Source organism: Anopheles nili, chromosome 3 (genome assembly GCF_943737925.1).
Source record: "Anopheles nili chromosome 3, idAnoNiliSN_F5_01, whole genome shotgun sequence".
Classification (NCBI taxonomy): Eukaryota; Metazoa; Arthropoda; class Insecta; order Diptera; family Culicidae; genus Anopheles; species Anopheles nili.
Window position 1 is genome coordinate 48877537 of NC_071292.1, and position 22167 is coordinate 48899703.

Consider the following 22167-nt stretch of genomic DNA (forward strand, 5'->3'; position numbering starts at 1 on the left):
CGAAACAGCTGCAGACGATCGCGATCGCGATCGCCCCAAAACGCAAGCAAATGGCAAAGGATGCGCGCGATGTCATCATTGGGGCGTTCACTTATCCTTACGACTTCTCCAGGAGTTCTTCCCTATCGATTGGATTCCCACGACCAGCACAAAAGCCTAACTAAGACGAGGTTGTTTCGACTACCTACCGGTGGAGGTTGAATGAAGGTCATTTATTACAAGTGCGCCCTGCGTCCTTAATACACTACTCGCGGCTTACCGGCTAAATTAATAAATACAATATCTACCTGCAGTAGTAGTGTTCAGTGCTTAACATCGCCCTAGGAGCTGCGCCAACGTCTTCGGAGGTTCCGGTTTACCGGCTGTGGCTTTTCCGTTTCGCAACTCCGCAACAACAACGCGAACCAACAAAAACCGATAAGAATCACCGATAGAGGGGAGATAGATTATCACATGCACGCTTACAAAGCTAATCGATTGGGTGCGAGACCCCAACCCGAACCCGAGAGGGCTCCACTCCACAGCATCCGGGGAAAGGATTCAAATCCGGGAGCGGGGATTTAAGATTAAAGCGCGGCGGATGGGAAGGATTAAGAAACGCGAGCAAGGCATATCCTTGTGCGGGAGGTTGAGCTTGTCCTTGTGCGGTGTTACGATGTAGCGCCCATCCAACGGTAAAGCAAGGATCATTGCTCCTTTCGTTCGCTCGCAGTCACTGGGATTGGGTTGTTCTTCGGTGGCTGGTTTGCCTCGGCCGCGACCGCGTTCGTGGGAGAAGGTTGCGTGGTCGCGGTTGGAAGCTTACGATTAAGCTTAAGGATTTCACTAGAGATTCGGCAGTACGGAATCTCGAAGAAAGCGGAAAAGACAATCGCTGCCAGGTAGGAGAGCAACGTTACACCGAGCGTCATTACAATCTAGGAAACGGAAACGGAAACGAGCAAAAAAGAAACCCCCCCAAAAGGAGAGCAGTGGGAGAAAAAAAAACAAATATATGAAGATCCTTTCCTGTTAGTGGGACGCACTGAGGCCCGAAGAAGCGATGCACTTACCGCTGGTATTGGGTCGGCGTGAACGCTGGAATCCGACACACCGAACGTGGCGATGATGATCAGCGGATTCAGCAAGTAGATCCCGTACGTTAGCTTGTTCGTGTGGACGAAAAATTTCGAAGAAAGCACTCGCGTCACGATATCTGAAAGTGCAAACAAAAGGACACGGCATGAGATCGTGCTGAGAAGCAAACCAGCCAGCCGGGGGTACATACTCGAGTAACCACAGCTCGTGGCAAGGATCACCCAGCAGGCAGCCCATGAGATCAGCCACCGTACGGCGACCATGACGGTTGACGCGATTGGGAAGGGAAAATTGCGCTTGATCGTGGAATGCATGCTGAAGATCACGCAGAAGCACGCCAGCAACCAGTACCATCGGAATTGGTTCTGTTGTACCGGGGGAGAACGAGAGAGAGAGAGAAAAAAAGGACGATTAGTAACAACAAAAAAACTCGAGCACGTGCAGCAAAGGACACCGGGCGTATTGTACCTGCGTGATAGTGAACTTATCGCGCCTTGACGCCATCAGCCATCCAAAGTAGACCCCGACCACATACGGAGACACCCGAGACCAGGGCGCAGTGTACAGGGCGTGTCCTGTATTGTACAGCACGTCGTACGACGGTATAAAGCGGTAGTTCAGCGTGTGTGCGATGTTAAACAGCAAGGTGGTGATCGCGAAAACCCCAAACACCTTTTTACCGAACCTGGAGCTCCTATTGGGAAAGCAAGTCGCGAGTTAGTGGGATGTTTTAGAGAAGCTTCAAAAGCAAAAATCATGGCTTACTTGGAGTAGACGAACAGCAGCACGGTGAACAGCATGTAGTACTGCATCTCGCAGGCCAACGACCAGGTCCAGCTGAGACACAAATCATCGACCGGATAGAGGTTCTGGATGTACAGCAGATTGCGCCACCAGTACCGCTGGCAGCCGAGATCGGAGCGTTCGTGTACCCAAAATTTGGACGTCTCCACGATGTAGCTGTGCGTCAGCTCACCGAGTGCCGTCACGAACAGGTACATCGGCGAAAGGCTGCAAGAGAATCGTGACGGATGAGGACTGGCTTTCAGGTGGCCAAAAAAAAGAGATTCAAAGAAAAAACCGTCCCCCTACCGAAGGTACCGGTGCAGCAACATCTTGCCGTACAGCTTGCCGTTTTCCCACAACGAATTCGCCTTGACCTCGTGCACTTTTGACCGGTTGCGGATGAAGTTGTAGCTGAGCAGAAAGCCACTGATCGCGAAGAACACGTCCACCAGCAGGGGTGCGTTGCTGACGAGCTGAAAGTGTGCCTGTTCGGCGTAGTGCAGCATAACGGATGGGTTGTGCACGGTGTAGAACGTGTACCATTGCATGTGGAAGCACAGGATCAGGAAGCAACAGATCGATCTGAGGAAGGCGAAAGGATGTCACAGTGTCAGTACGGGAGATCCGGTGTAGGTTAGAGGTGCTCTTGCTTACTTCATGCCGGAGATCACCGGCAGCGATTGGGGGCCACTTTCGGTGCGGAAGATCGTGTTTAGATTTTTGCGCAAATTGAAGCTATCGATTATGCGCTCGGTGAAGGTGCTTTCGTCGGGATGACCGTTGGGAGGGATGATGGAGCTTGCTGGGGGTGTGTTACTTCCCGTTACGGTGGTTGTTACGTTGTTGTTCTTTTCTTCCATCGCACGTTGTTCTTTGATGTGTGCCAGGTAGACCATTAGCAGCGTAAAAGCGAGTACAATTCTGGAGGAATTTAATCAGCATAATTCGTTAAAAGGTGTGAAGTCAAATTGAACATATAAATACAGGCATAGAGAGTGATCCTTCCATAAAAAAATCTTAAAAAATGTAAGGTTAAAACGATCCACCTCTCTTATAGGATTAACACTTTCTAAAACAAGTATCTATTGGAGATTCATGCGCTCAAAATGTATGTTGCCGTATTCGCATAATAAATATGGACATAGAAAGTGATCCTTCCAGATCAAAATTAAAGCTATCAGTAAACGTTACACAAACCAGCCTCTCGAATAGGATCAACAATTTCTCTGATACATGTCTATTGGTGATTCATGCGCTCCAAAATCTATGCTGCCGTGGTTTCGTGATCGTTGTCGTACGAATCACAAAACATGTCGACACATTTAGACACATGCCATGACAGCTCCCTGACGCAAGGCATAATTAACAAAAGCTCTAACCAAACGTTGATTACAACCACACGATCGCTATTCTTCTTCCCTCTGCGCGCATGATTAATGATCCCCAGGGTGGAAGGCTTACCCGATGATGAAAACGCTCGGTTTCGCCCAGAAAGTGTGGCCCAGCGTGGTGTTCTTTACGTGCAGCACGTTCGGCTTAAACTCGTAGATGTCTTGCGCCAGGACGAGGTTCTCATCGAAGTACCGCGCGGTCAGATTGTGCAACTCGTCGTTCGTGCATGATCGCGGTATGCACACGCCAATATGAAGTATGTTCTGAAAGTGAACACAATGGGTTGTGAGGTTAAAAAAAACTCCCCCTATACGAAGGGTTGTCACTGAAAACTTACCTCACTCTGGAACTTCACTTCCACCTGCCAAGCGGACCGGTGTTTGGCGAAAACCATCCGATATTCGAAATCGAACGGGGCCAGTGCCGATACCAGGTTACGTTTCATGTTGCGCCGGTAGCGATCGGACAGCGTTATGGACAGGGGTGATCGTGTCGTTTGGCAGCCTTTTTCGGAACCGATCCAGTGGTTGTGGCCCCACATGAAGCCTGGTTCTTGGCTTCCGGATGCATCCAGCACTAGATTGGGTAGGGGAACGTAAAAAAATCAATGTGTTAATTATTTTGACACCATTAAACAGCTTCTCTAACAGCTCTTGAAGCTTCATGCAACAGTTTCTCTCACAAATTTAAGCTTTTTTTTCTCGACTTCAGAAAAAACTGCATGCAGGAACATCATTTTACATATGAATTTACCAGCTTTCGATGACGCAAAACATGGCGCATAAATCGGTTTTAAAAAATCCAATCATAAAAGCTCATTTACAACCCTCATATCGATTTGAGGATTGTCGTTTATTGCATCCCATTGTGGCACGTTGGGTTGATTTACGATCGAAATTTGGCATTGGCATTGAGAAGAAGAAGAAAAAAACCCCAAAAAAAACCGTCAAGGAAGCTCACTAATTTCACATTAAGCGACCACCGAAACGTTGCCGAAAATGCCAATCAATCGAACGGATTCAAATTAAGCATTGTGCTAATACGACAAGGTTAAAATTAGCCCCAGCGATTCAGCTACTTACCAGTGGTTCCTCTATCACACTAAGCCGTTCTCTAAGGCATTCTAAAGCATTAGACGCCCCAAAAACAGGAAACAAAAATCGCCCGAAGGCTGTGACAAATCATTTAAATCGAAATTCAATCACTTCCCAACCGAAAAAAAAGAGCCAGAACTCATTTCGTGCCGAACCGTGCTCAGTGTTCCGTTAAATCAGGTTTTCCCCGCGCCATGGTAGACAAATTCTAATTCTCCCCGCTAACGCTCGGAAGAATGGTTCTGGGGATGAGGTTTCTGGTGGTGGAACGAACACACAAAAAAAAACCCCTCGAGCGCATAGAAAATGCACCGGCACCGTGCGTCACAAAAACCAGCGTCTAGGGACCGTGGGGGGAAAAGAAAAACCGGTCTCTCCCAGGGCGGGTTCTTCACCGAAAACATTTAGTCCCGTTTTTCAGCCACAACAGGCACACTTTGATGTTTCACTTAGCGCGCACGCGGCCCGTGGTGCACTTTTGCTTTTGCGCTTCATTTCGGTCGTTGCGGAGGCCAGCTTTCGACCGCAAAACGAACGACTTCGATGAGCGCACAGGCGAGGAAGAGGAACGTTGGAAAAACCCGCTTTCGGTCACTTTCTATTTTCTTGCCGCTCCCAAAGGGTTCTGCCGGGAGCCGGATTCTATTACGCAGGGACGCAGCCGGACGTGGTCACTGGCCGAAAACAGGCAGCACGGGATTCCAAAGGTCGTTCCCTTTTGAGGTGGAAGGAATCCGTTAGCTTTTCGGGCAACAGTGCGCTCGTTCTCACAGGCGGCCCTTTTCGGGCGCGAACGACGCCCGATCTCAGGCCCTTGATGGGGGGTAGTTTTGTTTTTTTTTTATGCTTTTGGGGCGTTTGTTTTTCTCCCTCTGCCGCCGCACGAGATTGGAGCGATGATTTTTTAAGATTTACGCCGGCGCGGTGTGTCACGATAACATTCAGAGCTTTGTTTTGAAGGGCTTTCAGGGACGTGAGGCCACGGACCCCGACTCTCGACGGACGGAGTCAGTTTATAACAATCGCAACGCTAATCTAATCGATGCTGCCACCAATCGCACGCATTTAAATTCACCCCCTTTTATGAGATGAAAAACAAAATCGTTCTATTTCCGTCATAACGTCAAAAGCTCACCTTTTAAGTTGGGGTGGTTGGTTTGGTGGAAAACCTTGGCCACTTAAATAAAAGCTACAGCCTTGATGTCAAACAAAAATTATTGTTCCGCCTTTAGGGGTGGGTTTTCGAGAAAAACAAAACCTATTTTAATTCCTTCGCTTCCTTGTGCGGGGTTCATCCCTGTGTGGTTAACCCACCCACGAGAGCCTTGAAAGGCAAGCAATTTCATCTCCCAATGTGCGAACAATCCTCGCACGATCAACGGCTGCCTTTCATTCATTACTGAATGCTGAGTGCTAACTAACTTTTCCTCCGCGGACAATTGACAAGCGTTCTGACCTTTCGTAAAGCCCGATGGGTGAAGGTAGCGAAACACACAAATCCCACCTTCCGAAGAAACAAATCGGTACTTTTATATTTTGCGTTGTTTTTTTTTTGCTTTTAACAAACACCAACAACGGTGTCAAACGGATGACCCTGTGTGCAACTGCGCTACACTGCAGACACGATCGAGTGCACCGTGTGTGGGGGGTTGTAATAAAAGTGATCTCCTCTCGCTTTCGAACCCCACTCACTATCGGGACTGCACCGACAGAAAAGATTACCCGCAGCAAAAGGGGGTAGTAGCAATTATGCTGCCGTAGAAATCGATCGTATTGAACCCACCAGCCTCTTTCGAAATCTTGAGCGCATAATTTCTTACCCGAAATTAACGCCCCCGGGTAGGGGGTGGTGTACTATAAAGAAATTAACCACTTTCAATCTCTCGCACGCACGCGCATTGAAAGATGTTAATAAAATAGTACGCCAACAAACACAGGCGTATAGCGCCAATTGCTCTAGCTTTTGATAGAGCGATCTTTTATTGATACCGAGGTCCGATCGTGCTCAAGAAGTACTGACGACCCCTAAAAAAACACACACACACATGTGAGCGCACATGCGGGAGGTGTGAAAAATGAAAGCAATTCGTCGCTCGATAAGTAGCTTGATGTCGGTTGTTTGCCAGCACTCCCAGGTTTACCCACTTTTATCACCTTTTGGACTTTGAACGAAATAGCGCCATTCCATAAGCCCACATGAGCAACGGAAACCTCCAGCGGGAACGGGGCATTTATGTGTTTGATGAGAGAAAACAAAAAAAAACCCACAGGTTTTCTGTAAACGGATCGGATCGATCGATCCGAGACTCTCCCTCGCGAGGAGGATCACGGGATCAGGGATTAAAAACGCAGCATAAATGGCCAAAAATAAAGGTGTTCCGACGCGTTGTAGCCTTATTCGTTCGGCCACCGGTTAGCTTTGCATTTTTTCTTTTCCTGTTATCGGCCACCAGTTCAGGGGGGAGAGTTTTCTTCCTTCACCGCACATCGATCAGGCGGGATTCGCCCAGGTGGGAAAAGTTGATGGAATGAAAAATGATCCCTGCGCGCCGGTCCGATAAAAGCGACAGCCGTGCAAAGACAGAAGTTCAAGTTGATTACATAAAAGTACGGCACCGTGAACCACCGGGCGGCAACATAAAAACCAGTCTCGCCGCGTTCCTGAGCCCTCGAGTATGCAAATGGGGGATGCGCTTGGGACACACCGGGGTTTTTGGTTCCGCTTTTGCGGGCGTTATGCAACCGAAGGTGTGTGTGTGTGTGCATGACGATCGACTTTGATCGGTGTTCCTTTTTTTTCGGAAGAGGTCCGGATTCTTCGCGCTCGCGTTACTGAGCAAAAGAACACACGAACATGAGGCGTGTTGGAAAAACCCCCAAACCAAACCAAAGTTTTTGTCTTCGATGACACGTCCCGCGTGAGGCAAATGGTTGAAGTGCAAAAGTATTTGCCATTCCAGCGGCGAAAGGTTAAGGTTAGCGTGGGTATTTCTTCTTGCTGCAGGCGACTGGGTGTTCACAATCGCACACGGTTTGTTCACAGCCTTCAAGGACGACGGCTAGAAAAGTGTCATATACTTCTCTAGCAGTGGTTTTTGTTTGAGCAGCAGTTTGAGCAATCATAAGGGGTTTTTTGTTCCTTCCACAAACCGGCAGGATCTAATTTTTTTGTGTGCGCGTGTGTTTTTTTTTCTCTTGGTTCTTCAAACTGCCAAAACTTTTTGTTATTTAACCAATCGGCTATTGGCGACTGGGTGCAGCCTTGACCCAAATTGAAACCACCCTAGCATACCAGCAGGATACATCTCGGTAAGGCTCGCGGAGATCGTGCCAGAAAGCATACGAAAGGTGACCGATCGTACGTTGAGTTTGAAGCCGATCGATCGGTTATTCCCTGCGCCAACACACTCCCAGGTACATTCCAATCCCTGAAGCGAAAGCACCACAGTAAAACCCACCACCGATCGTTGCATTCCGAGCTTGCTGACCTTAAGAAGTGTGCGTCAACAGCGATCGCTCACCGATGCACTCGGCGCTGATGAAGTCCGGCCATCTTTCGCGACAAGGTTACCAACCAAGAGGTTTGCCGTCTCCTGCCTTTTTTCTCGCCGGAGACATCTTCATCTCGGGCTTTTTTTTGTTGTTGCCAAACAGCACAGCACAGAAGGATGGCAGCAAAAACGATGCACGCCTTCCAGCTGAAATGCTGGTGGTTTTTTGTTTTCGTCTAATGCAACGGCGTGGGAAGGTGGTAAAGAGAAAAACCACATTCCTTTTCAGGTGGGGGGTGGTCTTCCCAACAAACGAAGGTTGGCGGTTTTGCTGGACGCGAATTTCCACGAGCTTGCGAAATTTATCTTCACTGCGCGATCCGGTGGTTGGAATTGTGCAACAGTCGAAGGTGAAGAGGGAGCGAGAAAGCAAACGAAAAAAAAAGCCCAACTCACGCTAAACACAAAAATGCCGTCCCATTAGATTTTCGTTATTCTCTCATCCCTCCAGCACGTCCAAATGGCAAACCCAAGCGATGGCACAAAATGGTTGCAATAGTGCATACAATGGGTTAGCCTTTGAAACCCAAAATCGGCATGAGCCACTATTTTACGTTTTTTATTTTTTTGTGTATCACTCTTTCAAGCCGCAGCATATAATTAACGCATTCTCACAGTTAAAAGGGGGCGTCGGCGTCCTTCGGGGAGGGGAGGGGAATGAAAAAGCGTGCCGTTTTATTTTGGAGGCCCTTTTCGAGGCATCAAGCCACGATTAAAGGGCGTCCTTTATCCTTGGCCACGCGGGATCGCCACCGAGCGGGAAGGTCAGTGCTTTTCCAGCGGTGGAAAAGCGTTTGCGTTTCGAAACTAAATCGCTTAAACGCGCTCCGCAATCGGCTAATCGGAATCATAATGCCGTACGCCAACACACCTCCCCAACAAGAAAAGGGCAATTAAAAAAAAAACCCCTTCGCTGTTAGATCCCGCCAGTTTCGCGCCTTTAGATTGACCCATTAAAAAAACAAAACGAAAACCTTCCCACCACGAAAATTGGTCGATGAATTGCTGACCTTGAACGGTGGTGTCTTTTCGCGAGAGACGGTGCACCGTTTTAGCCCAAAAGGGTTTAAAAAAAACCTCCCAAACGAGAGCGCAAAAATAAACAACACAAAACGAAGCATTCCCCCAGGGTGGGTGAGAGTTTATGCGCACCACCCCACCACACTCGACATAAGTGTGCGAAACGCATGCTCAATCACAACAGCATCTCACTTTGGCTCAAATTGAAGGCAACAAAAAAAAAAGCAGACCAACTATAACCAGCATAAGGTCACACCCAAATGGCGCCGTCGAGTCCAGGCACAACTAAGCAGCTGCAAACGTGGCCACAATGACGTCACCCGGTGAGGACAATGACGGCGTTGTTTGAGAGTAAAAGTGGACCGTTTTGGGGGTGGGAAAGAGAGAGAGAGAGAACCCAACGATGGCCAGCAAACTTCCCATTAGCCGCCGATTGATCTCTCCTCTAGGCTCTTTATGAGAACTGCCTCTTTTTTTTCAACGCCACCAAAAAATAACCCTTTAACCCTTTAGGCAAGGCATTTAAGATCACGATCACTCGATCGTGTTGATACGGTTCCGGTTGTTGTTTGTTGATGCGTGTGTGTTCAAAACCAACGGCACAAAAAAAAACAACACCACCCGGTTCTAATGATCTCCCCCACCCCCGAGCACGTATTGCGCAACCAAACGTACGCCCAAATTTGCCCTTTAACGGAAGGGGGATGTTACATCGAATTAGGCTTAACTAGCGCACACCCCGCCCCCCCCACACCGCCCTACTCGCTTTCCCGGGGGGAGGAAGTCAACCGAAATATGCGCAACACCCGAGAACTGCGCCAGCGAGACAGATCGTGACCCGTGCATGAGTCATGGGGGACCTTTTCTCGTTTCGTTTTAGCGATCATCCCGTGCCTTTAATTCACAACCTTCCAAACATCGCGAGGCCTAAAACACACCAAGCAAACTCTCGTCAAAAAACAAAAAAAAAGGAACCTACCTTTCATCGCCCAAATCTCCTTCTGCTGGATGCCGGTGTAGACACGCTGCAGCTCACGGTAGCACCGCTCGGACAGCCCATCCCGTTCCGCGATCGTGATGAGACCGTACAGAACGGAAGTGTGCTTGAGTACTTCCGCCTGGTGCATCGCCTTATTCCCACCACCGTACGGTTCGAGCGTTGCGTCGTCATCCGCCGCGCCCAGCAACATCGACGAGGACGAGGACGAGGATGATGACCGGTGGTGCAGATGGTGGCCACCCTTGCTCCCAGTGGTGTCGTTGATCGCATCCCGCCCATACGCCGGTTCCCGTCGGGGTATTTCTGCACCACAGAATGCGTTCACGCACGTCGTGTTGTCCTTCAGCGCGAGCAGCCGATTGGGATGGTCGGTGGAGTTGGCGCATGGTTCGGGTCCTTCGGGGGCCGTTTCGTTCACGGATGGTTGTCCTTTGGCCGGTGGAAGAAACGCACACGCGAGGGCAAAGGCGTAAAGCACGCACGCACCGTTTGAAAGCACCATCATGTTGTGATCGATCCTGGTTGATCCTTGCTGACTGAGCTGCTGCTGAGGGTTGAATCGTCGATGCAACGGCAGCTGCAGCCGCTTTTATGCTCGACGATGTTCAATCACGTTCTGCTTGCGTAGTGTGCGTAAAGAATTTGTTGCAACTCTCAGCATCTATTTTCTGTGGTAAGCTTTTCGAGACGTCAAACCCAAAAAAAAACAGGTCCGAGCGGATCCTTTGCTTTCTGCTTCCTTATCACGTACCACACACACACACCCACACCACGCGCAACAACCAGCTTTTGCTGGTTTTTATGCAATCTTTATTATCACACACACACACACACGCCCGAAAACGATCCGGATGATCCGGAAACACACGTCACTCGCTCGAGGCGGATCTTCACCGGGCACACTGACGCACACGCACAATGCGGACGGAAAATTGCGAGGCACTTTGGCGGGAAAATTGCAACACACAATTTGCAAGCACACGCAATGGTTTTTCCTCCTTTTTTTGAGCGCCTCTGCTTGCCTATTGATCGATCGGTAGATCGATCGGTCGGTTCGAACCGAGCAGACAGTAAGGGCCTAGGTTCACCACCCAAAACGAGGGGGCAAATTTTACACTCCACACACACGCACACGCACACACGCGCACGTGGTAGCAACAACGCCGCTGCAGCAGCAACACCGGGTGGCTGCAATTTCGGCACCCAATATCGCCCTCTTTTTTTGTTTCTCCTTCTTCTTTTCCGCTTTTGTTCAGTCCCGAGATGGTGATTTGCCCGTTTTCTTTGGTTTGCTTTCGACAACAACAGAAAAAAAAATACACCTTTCGGCTTTTGCTCTCTTTCTTTCTCTTAGCTCAGGGTGCAGGCAGGCTGGCTGGCTGGCTGGCTGGTCACAAAAAAAAACCCGCAGCGCAACAACGAACAAACAAACGCACAGCAAGCGACACAACTGCGAATCGCCCGGCGAACGTCGCCCGTTTGTGTGTGTGTGTGGGGAGGCTGGCAATCTCGCGCGAATTTCGATCGATCACATAACACGCCACCCAAAAATCAACAACCCAACGCCACCCGAGTGGCCAGAGCCACCTTCCGCGCGCGCACGCGAAAAGGTGAAACAAAAAGCGAGGGGGAGGGGGACAAAATCGCGCTTTAACGGGCGCCTTTGGCCGGGCTATTCCTTCCCCACCACCCGTCCACCACCCCCGACCGGGTGTAAAATAAGGGTTAGGCAAAAATGCAACCCCAAACGAGCGAAGGGGAACGTTTGGGTTGTGCACGAACGGAAAAAGTAAACACTTCACTTTCGATCACACAACAAACAAATGTCACTTGATCACGGTCAAAGCGTGGGTGCATGCGCGCGCGCGCGCACTCCTGAGTTTTCACGAAATTTCCACACAAAAACAAACGCGTTCAGCGGCAGGGAGGATCAGTAGACCGGGAGAGTATTTCACCGGGAGCGTGCGTGAAGCGTGCGTGCAGCCCGGTCCAGTGCGGGCATCGTAATGGACGGAACGCACACCGTTTCGGTCCGTCGTTGGTTCGATCGTGCCCGGGCGCGCGCGCGCGTGCTCGTTCGTCCGAGGTCCCGCGTGTGTTTCCGAGACACCCCCGAAAAAAAACCGGCTATCCCTTCGAGAGGGTTTGCTGTTGGTGGGGGATTTTAGCGACAGTTGTGCTCTGTGCCTAGAGCAACTGAGAGTGTGGAGATGCTGACCGATGCTGACCGATGATGATGATGATGATGATGATGATATTGACCGATCGGTTTGGCGGGTTGCGCGCACGCGTAAGTGCAACTGTCTCTCGCGTGATCAACGCCTATTTCTCTCTGCCCCCGTGTTCGGTGGGGGGGTGCGTTCGATCCCGATGATCGAGTCGGTTTTTCCGAGCAACATTTTCACACCCCCCCACCAGCCGATGGGGTGGGATTGGCGTAGAAATGGCGTTCGTAGCGGCAAAGCATCAGGAGAAGAAACCGTCGGCTGCTGGGCGTGTGTTTTGTGTCTCAACCGAGAGCGTGCTCGTCCTTCGGAGGGCGTCCTGAAGAGTGTCATTAAACGTTTAAATTAATACTCATTCTCAAGGTCTGGCGATTCGGCATGATACGCACCTGACGTGACGAGATTTTTGTCCGTTCGTGGGATCCATTTTTCGTGCCCTGAAGGTCGATGGATGGCAGAACAATAAATTCATCGACCCTCCGCGGACCTCCTGGGTGACCTTCAGCGCTCGTGCGCGATGATAGTCTTGCTGGATCGCCAAAGGAACCATCTCACACCGGAAACCGTCCGTCCGTCCGTCCGTGGGGGCTTAATTTAACCACCATCCATCAGTGCCACGTGGACTGCGTCGCGCGCATTTACGCAAATCAAATGCACCGAAGCACGTTAATCACAGCCTACTTGGAGCTAAATTTTGGGTTTACTTTGTGCGAAATTGACGTCATTGGCGGGATTGACGCAACGCGATTGACCCACCGCCCAGAACCAGAGCATCGATTTTGTAAAAAGACTCTCCCAGTCCGATGCACTCGCCGCGTGTTCCGCTGCGTGTGTGTGTGCTTATCGGTTAGCTAATGGGTCATTAGTTCGTGAGCTCTGGTCTAGCCAATTTACGGTGGTGCATACCGCCGCGGCAAGTGCAATTTTCCGACCAATTAGGCCGACACCATTAGTAAATGGAAACGTGTTTTCCCAGCCACCGGTTTGAGGGATTCTGAACAAACAAACAAACAAACAAACAATCAAAAAAAAAGAGCAGCACCATCGAAACTGCGCAGCATCCACAATTCACGGGGTGGCTCAATTCCATACAGAACTTCACACCCTACCCATGGCGTTTTGAAGAATCGAGCAGCTAATTTGGTGGTCGGAAAAACCCAAACCTCATTTCACTTACAAAGATTTGATTGGATTTTTGACGTTCGTGAAACGGAACGGTGGCTTTTAGCAACTCATTTCCCTGTTATTCTTCGCAACTCGCTGGTGGCGGGACAAAAGAACGGCCTTTAAGGGGAGTCACCGGAGGGGCAGACAAGTGAGGTGCAAGGAGCTGCATGGCAGGAAGTCGGGCCTAGTCGGGAGTTTTATTAATTTCTTCTGTAAACTAAATGCTGTCGGGCGTTTAAATCGCGCTGATGGTTTCTTTCGCATCGGAAGGAAACGATCGATCAATCCGCGGCGCGTTCGCACGATGGCAACGACTTCTTGGGCTGGAAACACGTGATTTTACATTCAAGGGCAAAGGAAATTAAGTTACAGCGGGCAAGTTGCTGTCGGAAGAACGATTTGCTAGGGGTATTTAAATTACTACTATCACGGTCGCAATTTCTTTGTAAAATTATGCCATAATGCAAAACTGAAATCGAATACCGTAAAAAATCATTCATAATTTAATGAGTTCAAAATTTATGGAAAATTCAAAATACAGACTGGCCGTCCCGGAAATAAAAACACCCTCGTTACTAAATAAACTAAATAAATTTAAAAAAAGTATTTGTAGAATTGTGAAATTATTTTTAAGCATGTAAAATTGAAATCAAATGTTACAAAAAACATGCATAGCATGATATGTTCGTTGACAATTTATCCTTTTTTTAATAATGTATAAATATCATGGAATAAAATCTCCCTCGCGTGCATTCGGAATTATTCAAAATCATCTTAATTAAGTAAATTAGCTGGAAAAGTTGTTCGACTTACCGAAAATGCAACGGATATTCGATGTTTATCGGCAGTTTGTCAAATCATTAATCTAAGAAGAAAAAACGTAAAAAAAAATCGAAATCGATTCGTAATACAATTTCATTTAAACATCTTAAACCAAATGTTACAAAAAACATGCATAGCATGATATGTTCGTTGACAATCCTTTTTTTTTAATAATGTATAAATATCATGGAATAAAATCTCCCTCGCGTACATTCGGAATTATTCAAAATCATCTTAATTAAGTAAATTAGCTGGAAAAAGTTGCTCGACTTACCAGAAAATGCAACGGATAATCGATGTTTATCGGCAGTTTGTCAAATCATTAATCTAAGAAGTAAAAACGTAAGAAAAATCGAAACCAATTCGTAATACAATTTCATTCAAACATCTTAAACCAAAAACATCCAAACAACGTATAATATATTTACTCGAAAACACAACTAAACAGAAAAAAACCACAAAACACCCGATGTTTATTAAAACACAGAACTACGAACGAAACAACACGAAATCAATAGACAATACAGTGGGCAAATAGACAGTTTTGTTTTCTTTATTCCAAAACCATTCGAAGTTCATGCGTTAATTAATCTAGGTTTTGATATCAATTCGCCATTAACTATCCTTATCGATTTTGTTCCTCTATCGTGAGTGCACGGATTTTTGTGTTCTTTTTTTTTTGTCAGTGTATCTTTCCCGTTCGATCGATCGCATTCTAAACCCGAACGCAATCTCGCTCTTTAAGATGTACCGCGCGTTGCTGGCACGTCGTTTGAGAATGAAGAAATAAGATTGTGCACTAAATGATAGATGAATTAATCACATTGATTCTCGTTCCCATTTTAGTCCGCCTCGGTTCCATGCTACACCGACCGTTCGTCGCTGGTGGCTATAAAATTTGCTACTCTCAGTACTCTCGCGCGCGTCGTCACATCGATCGATTTTTATTTACTACAGGCATCCTGATTTTGCTTAAAATAGTTTTTGCTCTAGAATGTTATGTTATTCGTTCTCTTTTTTCTCATGCTGTGAGTTTTTTTTACAGATGGCGCCGTACGCCGTTTCCTAAAGTTTTCTAAATGTTTTTGTTGCAATGCCCCTTCCCAAAACAAAAAAAAACGCTACAACACGCTGCCAGACAGCTTCGAGAACGCCTCCCCGTGAGTTCTTACAAAAGGTAATTCGGCAACGAACGGTTGTCCAATTGTTGATTTGTCTCTATTTTAAAACCCAATTTGACACTAAACGAACATACGCGGGCGGTATTCCCATTTGCATCAGCGCTTGGAACAAGAATAATCTCGCTACTCGCTTCTGTTCCGTACAACCTAACGCAGCGAATCGTAACCGATAGGACTTTAGGAAGGCGACGTTATGACAATAATGTATATTTTAATGTATATATATTTGTATATTGTTTGCACGATTTGCTTGTAGGGTGATTTCTGTCCTGGTAGGCACAGCGCTGCGAAAGTTAATTTAAATTATCGTGATATAAATAAATAATTGAAGTATTTTGCGATTGGTAGAAAACAAAACCATAAAAAAACGATACGAAAGATAAAGATGAACGGTTTAAAGACAAAAACGAAACAGATAGGAATGGAATCGGAAGAAACAGGAAAGGAACCATCACAGAAGGAGAGGTTTGCTTGTGAGTGTGCTTACCCAGTATGGATCCTGCCCGTTTCCAGGATCCAAGTCAGCCGGTTAATACGATGGTATAAACAGAGTTCAGGACAAGTTGGGGGCCTAAAGGATGGCGTTGATGTGATTGATCGTAGGTGGCGGTATCCTAGCGATATACTATGAGCCGTTGTAGCTGCCGTTGTGATCCTCGGAAGGAGGCGGTTCGCCCCCGCTGTTGTCCTTCATTTTTGCTAGCTGCCCGGTGCGCTCCTGCTCATACTCCACGAAATCGTCGAAGAGGCTGGGCCACGCCTCTGTGTCGTCGTAGTTTTCGATATCACAGGATTCCACAAAATTCAGAAACATATTCCAGGTGTCCTTGGGGACGCCCCGGATGTTCTGATGCTGCTCAAGGAAGTCCAGCCAACGCTGCAGTATGTCGGGCGTGTGTACGGTGAACACGAGCCGCCACAGGCTAATAGCCATGTCAAGCGACAGTATCCGGTGGCCGGGTTCGAGCCCGAATCGAAACGTAAACCGGTACAGCGATTTGAACTCTTCCATCCCGTCCGTCCGCAGTCGTTCCGTGTTCTGCTGCAACCGGGCACGAATGCCCTCAATGCTGGCGGCATTCATCCGCTGAAGGCCTTGGATGAATTCGGTTTTCGTAAACTGGCACATTTGACTCGCGTCCAGCCGCCAAGCCAGCACCAGGATCGCGAAGTCGTCCGGTTTGTAGCCAAGATCACCGCACAGCCTCTCGATGCCCTCGGACAGTATGGCATCTTCGTGTGCGTCCTTGTAGCTCTCGAACAGTTTGTTTAAATCGTTATCCGATAGCAGCGTTTGCAGTCCGCCCATACCACCGCTCAGTTCTTTGCTGCCCGTTCCGTTGTTGTTCGTGCTCTCGACCAACAGCCCTCCCGGACTGGCCGAGCCGATAATTCCACCGACACCGCCAATTGCACCGCTGCCAACCATGGTACACGAAATGTTTCCGTTCAACATTCCGCCAACCGACGACTTCTTAAAGCTGCCTCCGGTGCGTTTGTCACCGTGTCCCACGTACTGACCGGAAGCGTTCACCGGCAACAGATCGTCTGTTTCTGCAAGAAAAGAACCAAGCACGAGGAGGTTAAAAGTGAAATACAGCACATCACCAGTACGGGTAACATACCATGCCCGGTAGCTTCCATCTCCGTGTACGACAGGGTGGGATCGAGAGCCGTACACCCGGTGCCCGTCGGAATGCCCGTCGTAGTGGCAACATTCGTGTTCGGCGGTGTGCGGAAGCATGTTAAGCAGCTACCCATGGTACTACTTATCTAGGTTTGTGCATAAGCGATCCCGTACGTCTGCGTTCCGAAGGATCTGTGTATTGGCATTAACAAACCGTGGAATCCGACCGCCAACAACACTAAGAACCGGACGCGTTCCAAACTCCCCAAACCCGCTGTCACACTAATTCAACCGAAGGTTTGCTAAACCTTGCCAAAAATGATCGCGTAACATCGATCATATCGAGCGTGTTTTCCAGCCATTAGCTAAGGACCATTTCTTCCGCCGAATTCGATGAATAACTTTGTTCTCGACTTCCGCTGCGCTGCGTTGCGAACCGGCTGCAGCGTAAACAAGGTAAGGTTACGATGTTTTGCTTGCTTTTAGTTTGGCACACTTCATCGACTTGGCACGCACGAAACTTGGTAAGGTTTTTTTTTATTCCACTAACCACCGCACCAAGTTGTCTCTTCTTAGCCGAGGATGTCACACACTTCAACAAGTAACAACAGGTCGGAACAGGAACCGTTCGAGTTCCCGTGGCTGGTTTGAGATGGGGTACCCGTTGACTGCGATGGCACCGATCGGTAGGCCAGATCGTAGCCAACGCTTATGCAAATATCCGCTCCACTGAAAGCGAAGTTATGATTGGCATATAATCATATATCCAGCACGATGTATGCAGAGATATTTTATAAGCACTTTTACATCACTTTTACTATTCGCATCTAGATTGTTTCTTCTTCTTGTTCTTCGGGTCGCGAAGCAGCATATATGCGTCTAAGTTAGAGAAACACACGGCTTAAGCATGAGTCTACAAGATGGCATACCACGTATTTGGTGTTATATTCTGTTAGTTCACAGCGAAGAAAAGATTCTAAATCAATTTTAAACTAAAAAATTACAAATTTCTACCCTACAATACCATCCAAAACAATCTTCACTTACTTTCTGACTGACAGCCGAGGCAGACGTCAGATGACTAACGTCAGTTGACCTTCCAAACACGCTCTTCGCGCTGATGTTGTAGACACAGCAAAAATCGTTGAAATGTTTTTAAATTACAAAATGGTTTACCATAAAAATTATATTATAAATTATATTTAATAATTATAAATTATATTTAAGTAATACATAAATATACAGATTGATTTGCGATATTTTGCATAGGTAATAATGAATGAATCTGTAGTTGAAACACAATACAACTGTATGTACCTAACGGCTAATACGCCAGGTTAACAACATATAACACAACGAAAGAAATTGATTAGAACCAGGAACGTTCGACGTTGAACAACACTTACCTATCGTTTCGTTCCTTTTCCGTAGGTGTGATTAGGTTCACTATCGCATCCTGCATAGATCCACGAGCGTAACCACTTGCATTATTTATTACACTGTAAAGTTGTTTTTATTTACAATGCTTTCTCTTGAATGCACTCCACGTGTTTTATTTCTCTTTCTGTAGTGCTTGTATATTAAATTTACTTTCCACCTGTTATTACATTCTTCTGCCATACGTTTAATATATGTCGATGCCTCACTATCGCTTTTTATTATGATGCCGTTTGCAGTATTCGAAACATAATGTGTGATTTTGTGTGTTGTTTTTAATATCCGGTTATGTTGCACTGAATATAGAGCTTCATCTGTTCCATCTTTGAGCTGTGTGAATATCTGACGTCTGTTTCTTTGTCCTAAATATTCTTTCCTTTATATTTATCTCACAGTCGCAACTGTACATACGTGTCTTTTGTATTTCGCTAGAGGAAATCCTTTCAGAGAAAATTAATAGCATGAAATCAATCAATAAGCTTAATGGACTATTATATTGACGCCTCACAGTTTTTGGAAATTTGCTATGCGTGAGAAGAATCTTTAACATAAAAAAGCATCAACTGTTACTTTTATAAAATGGTTTGAATTTTGAACTGTTCACTCTCTATCGGAATGTCTGATTGCGGTCAACTGGTGAATAAATGCTGATTGAACGATTTATGTTTCATCCTCGCCATATCTTTATGTATCTCTGATATATTTCTTGAGTGATTGTTTTAAGCGGGTGTAAGTGGGTTTTCCTGGAAAACTCTTAAATCTTGACAATGTTCATCGTAATTAAAGCGTTGCATACAGACTTTAGGGGAGAAAAGGAGAATGTTAAAACTTTTTAAAGGAACGGAACGAACGCCGAGCCGCGTTTTCCTTTACCAATGGCACAAAATGAAAATGTTAGAAAAATGTAAAATAAATTGAAAACACTATTGATTAAATATTTTGTTTAGTATGATATTGTCTTAAACAAAAAAGATATATAGAGTAGTGGAAGAATAAACTAGCTCAAGCGTTTAAATCCCAGCATCTAAATTCCTATGTTGTTTGCATATAAATCGCCCTTTCTGTGTCTTGCTCTGCCGCTTCAGTCTAACATTATAGTAGCATTAGAGAGGAGCGATGAGCTTACATGCATATGGTGGTTCCAATATCATCGCTTTAAACCAAAACTGTATTTAGGCCGCCACAAAAGGTTGCTCAACATCTAACATCATAACCATCCAGGCATTTGGATACAGGTTATTTGTAGCCAACGTTTAGGTTGTTCAAAAAAAAGTTACTTCCTACAAACAACAGCTCTTTTGCAATCAAATCGAATGTTTAGAGTGGCGTTGAAAACGTGCACAGCAAATTTTTTCACTAAAATTGTTACAACGCTGCTAAACCTAATCCAAAAAGTGGGGCGCAAGTCTCCATTTTCACTGGGTAAGGTGAATTGGTGTGAAACAATCATACACACCAGACCAGATAAAACGCAAAATTCATTGAATAAGCTCTTGAGACGAAAGTATAAATTTCATCACTGTTCACCCACGGTTTAGGGTTCATCTGCCAGTGTTTGCCAGCTCTCGTTTGTAGTCTGCCATTTGTTGAAGTGAAGATATTAGAGATGATTTCATTCTTACAACGCGCTTGTCCTATTTTTGAATGCTTATTTTTTTAGCAATTTAAGCTTGAGTTTGTACCAGAGCGCGTGGCGAGTTCTGGCCTAAATGTTTGCTTTTCCGCTAATTACAGCGTACCATAAGAATATTCAATTTCATAGTAAGACGTTTTATCGTTTGCTCCTGTTTTTTTCTCTTCCGAACTGATGGTTTGTGTTTGTGTTTTTTTGTTCTAGACAAAAATTCAACTGTATGCCGTTTAGACAACGTACTATTGGGGCTCTTGTTAAATTGTCAAGTTTTGTAGCGCTCTTGTCGTTAGGTACTTTCCAGATGTGACTACCAATTTTATAGTAGTATTTTAATTACAACGTCAAATGTTGTCTCCTATCGCGTTTCTGCTCACGTAATGCTAATACGTTAGTTTTGAGTGTAAGTTGTTTGTCTTTTCAAATTGATATATTTCCTTTCGTTACTTTAATAACGATGAACCTTCCAAATTGCATGCGCTCCGTCCCCTGCTGTTTAGTATAGATTCTTCATAGGATTTCGCATGCTGTAAGAAAGCCGTTTGTCAGAAAATTCTCAACATACGAATGCTGAACGTGCCAGCCATAGCCTTCGTATTTAGCTATTAACCTTCCTAACGACCCAACGAATATCTACCAATGGTCCAAGGATCTTGATATACGCAAGATGATATCTTCGGGACAGTCGGATAAACATTTTCGGGACTTCCATGCATCTTCTTTCGTTTCTCTTATCATCATTAATTTTAGTTCCAATCTTGGTCGCTCCACCAACTCGTTTCCCCGCAACAAATGTATAACCAGTTATTATGTTTCAACAATAGGACGGCAGATCTGAAGAGATCTTAGAAATTAGTTTAAAAAAACTGTAAACAAATATGAATTCGCGCACAGTGAAAGAGACTTCAACTTCTGCACAATGGATTAGTGAAATCACTAGAAAACAGTTGAACAGCATAGACACGTTTTTCTTTAAATGTCCGTTAGCAGAGTGAATTATAGCTTTAATTTCGAACGCGTTTTCACACTACGGCTGTTGAAATGATTCTCCCAAATGTGTTCTATTTCTTAGTATAGCATGTTCAAGAGGGGAAATGAAAGTTAATTGCTAATTTTTTGTTGTATATTCGTATATAAAAATCGATAGCATCAATTCCCTCTTGCTCCGTACCGCTCATTTGGCGAGATTATGACAGAACCAAACATACCTAAGCTGGAGATTGCCCGTGAAGATATTTCGGTGTGACGTGAAAATCGTCTCTTTTTCAATGAAAGCTTCAGTAGTATACGCTTACTTATGGCAATTATATATGAGTGAATGCCTATATTACGATTGGGTATATTTTCAGCGCATTGCTATTATTGTTTCCTAGCATTATTGGCTTTCTCTTACATTTCATTCTATTTTTTTTCGGTAGTATCGTATTGCAGACTGAATATACAACGATATCGTTTGATCTTCGGGAGCTTCCCTAGCAGCCGTTCTTCATACATATTACACATTTGGGATTAATGTTAGTTCAAGTTAGATAATTTGATTGAATTTAAGCATTTGGGAACATAAGGGGAATCAAATCGAGGGATTGTGTAAAAATTAACATTATAAATTATCATAGCTGCATGTCATTACCCAACCCATGACCTATTCGTTTCGTCATTCAATCGTTTCTTATTCTGTCTTATTTATGTATACTTTCACAACAAAGTATTGCCATAATAAATCAGTTTCTACGGCTTGTTCTAATGCGCGTAATTTTGTTGTTTTTTTTTTTCTTTTCATTATACTGTTTGCTCTTTTGAACGTAGCTCAACCGAATGGAACGAAAAACCATTTTAATGACGTATTAACATTGGTTTTTCATTTGTTTTCTACACCGTTGACCGTTCGCAATGCTCTTTCTTCCCATGTTCCTCGTCTTCAACATACATATGCACAGAGAGACACACAAAGAGAAGTTCAATTAATTATGTTTATCCAGGCCTGCGCGTACGCGACGGAAGCGTGCAATGCTACAAGAAAGCTTCCGTAGCGCACATTTCCTTGCTCCAGTGATCTTATGACCTCAGGATTTCATTTGCTAATCTAAACTTGACGACCCAGCAACAATATCATTGTTTGTTACTGTGTTTGTTGCACTTATTACTTTTATAAATATGT

General features: G+C 45.8%; 2 protein-coding genes across 2 annotated transcripts; both read right to left on the reverse strand.

Annotated features, from left to right (window-relative positions):
- Nucleotides 1–353: 353 nt before the first annotated feature.
- Nucleotides 354–10425, reverse strand: LOC128724499 (nose resistant to fluoxetine protein 6-like). The gene is made up of 10 exons (XM_053818223.1): nucleotides 9900–10425; nucleotides 3593–3831; nucleotides 3325–3518; nucleotides 2518–2784; nucleotides 2170–2445; nucleotides 1843–2088; nucleotides 1546–1771; nucleotides 1268–1442; nucleotides 1053–1195; nucleotides 354–917 (listed from the first exon to the last, which is right to left on the reverse strand). Exons 1-10 carry the CDS (start codon nucleotides 10423–10425, stop codon nucleotides 687–689), a joined length of 2523 nt encoding a protein of 840 aa, XP_053674198.1. The 3' UTR covers nucleotides 354–686.
- A 5369-nt stretch (nucleotides 10426–15794) lies between these two features.
- Nucleotides 15795–17076, reverse strand: LOC128726218 (DCN1-like protein 3). The gene is made up of 2 exons (XM_053820011.1): nucleotides 16941–17076; nucleotides 15795–16869 (listed from the first exon to the last, which is right to left on the reverse strand). The coding sequence occupies exons 1-2, from the start codon at nucleotides 17074–17076 to the stop codon at nucleotides 15941–15943; spliced, it is 1065 nt and encodes a 354-aa protein (XP_053675986.1). The 3' UTR covers nucleotides 15795–15940.
- Nucleotides 17077–22167: the final 5091 nt, after the last annotated feature.

Bases quoted from the DNA above. Each gene is read 5' to 3' on its own strand.
- LOC128724499 (XM_053818223.1), bottom strand. From the start codon at position 10,425: ATGATGGTGCTTTCAAACGGTGCGTGCGTGCTTTACGCCTTTGCCCTC. The intron at 1,772-1,842 runs GTAAGCCATGAT...CTTTCCCAATAG, and splicing joins CTGCTGTTCGTCTACTCCAA to GAGCTCCAGGTTCGGTAAAA. The intron at 1,443-1,545 runs GTACAATACGCC...CCGGTACAACAG, and splicing joins ATAAGTTCACTATCACGCAG to AACCAATTCCGATGGTACTG.
- LOC128726218 (XM_053820011.1), bottom strand. From the start codon at position 17,076: ATGGGTAGCTGCTTAACATGCTTCCGCACACCGCCGAACACGAATGTT. The intron at 16,870-16,940 runs GTATGTTACCCG...CTTTTCTTGCAG, and splicing joins GATGGAAGCTACCGGGCATG to AAACAGACGATCTGTTGCCG.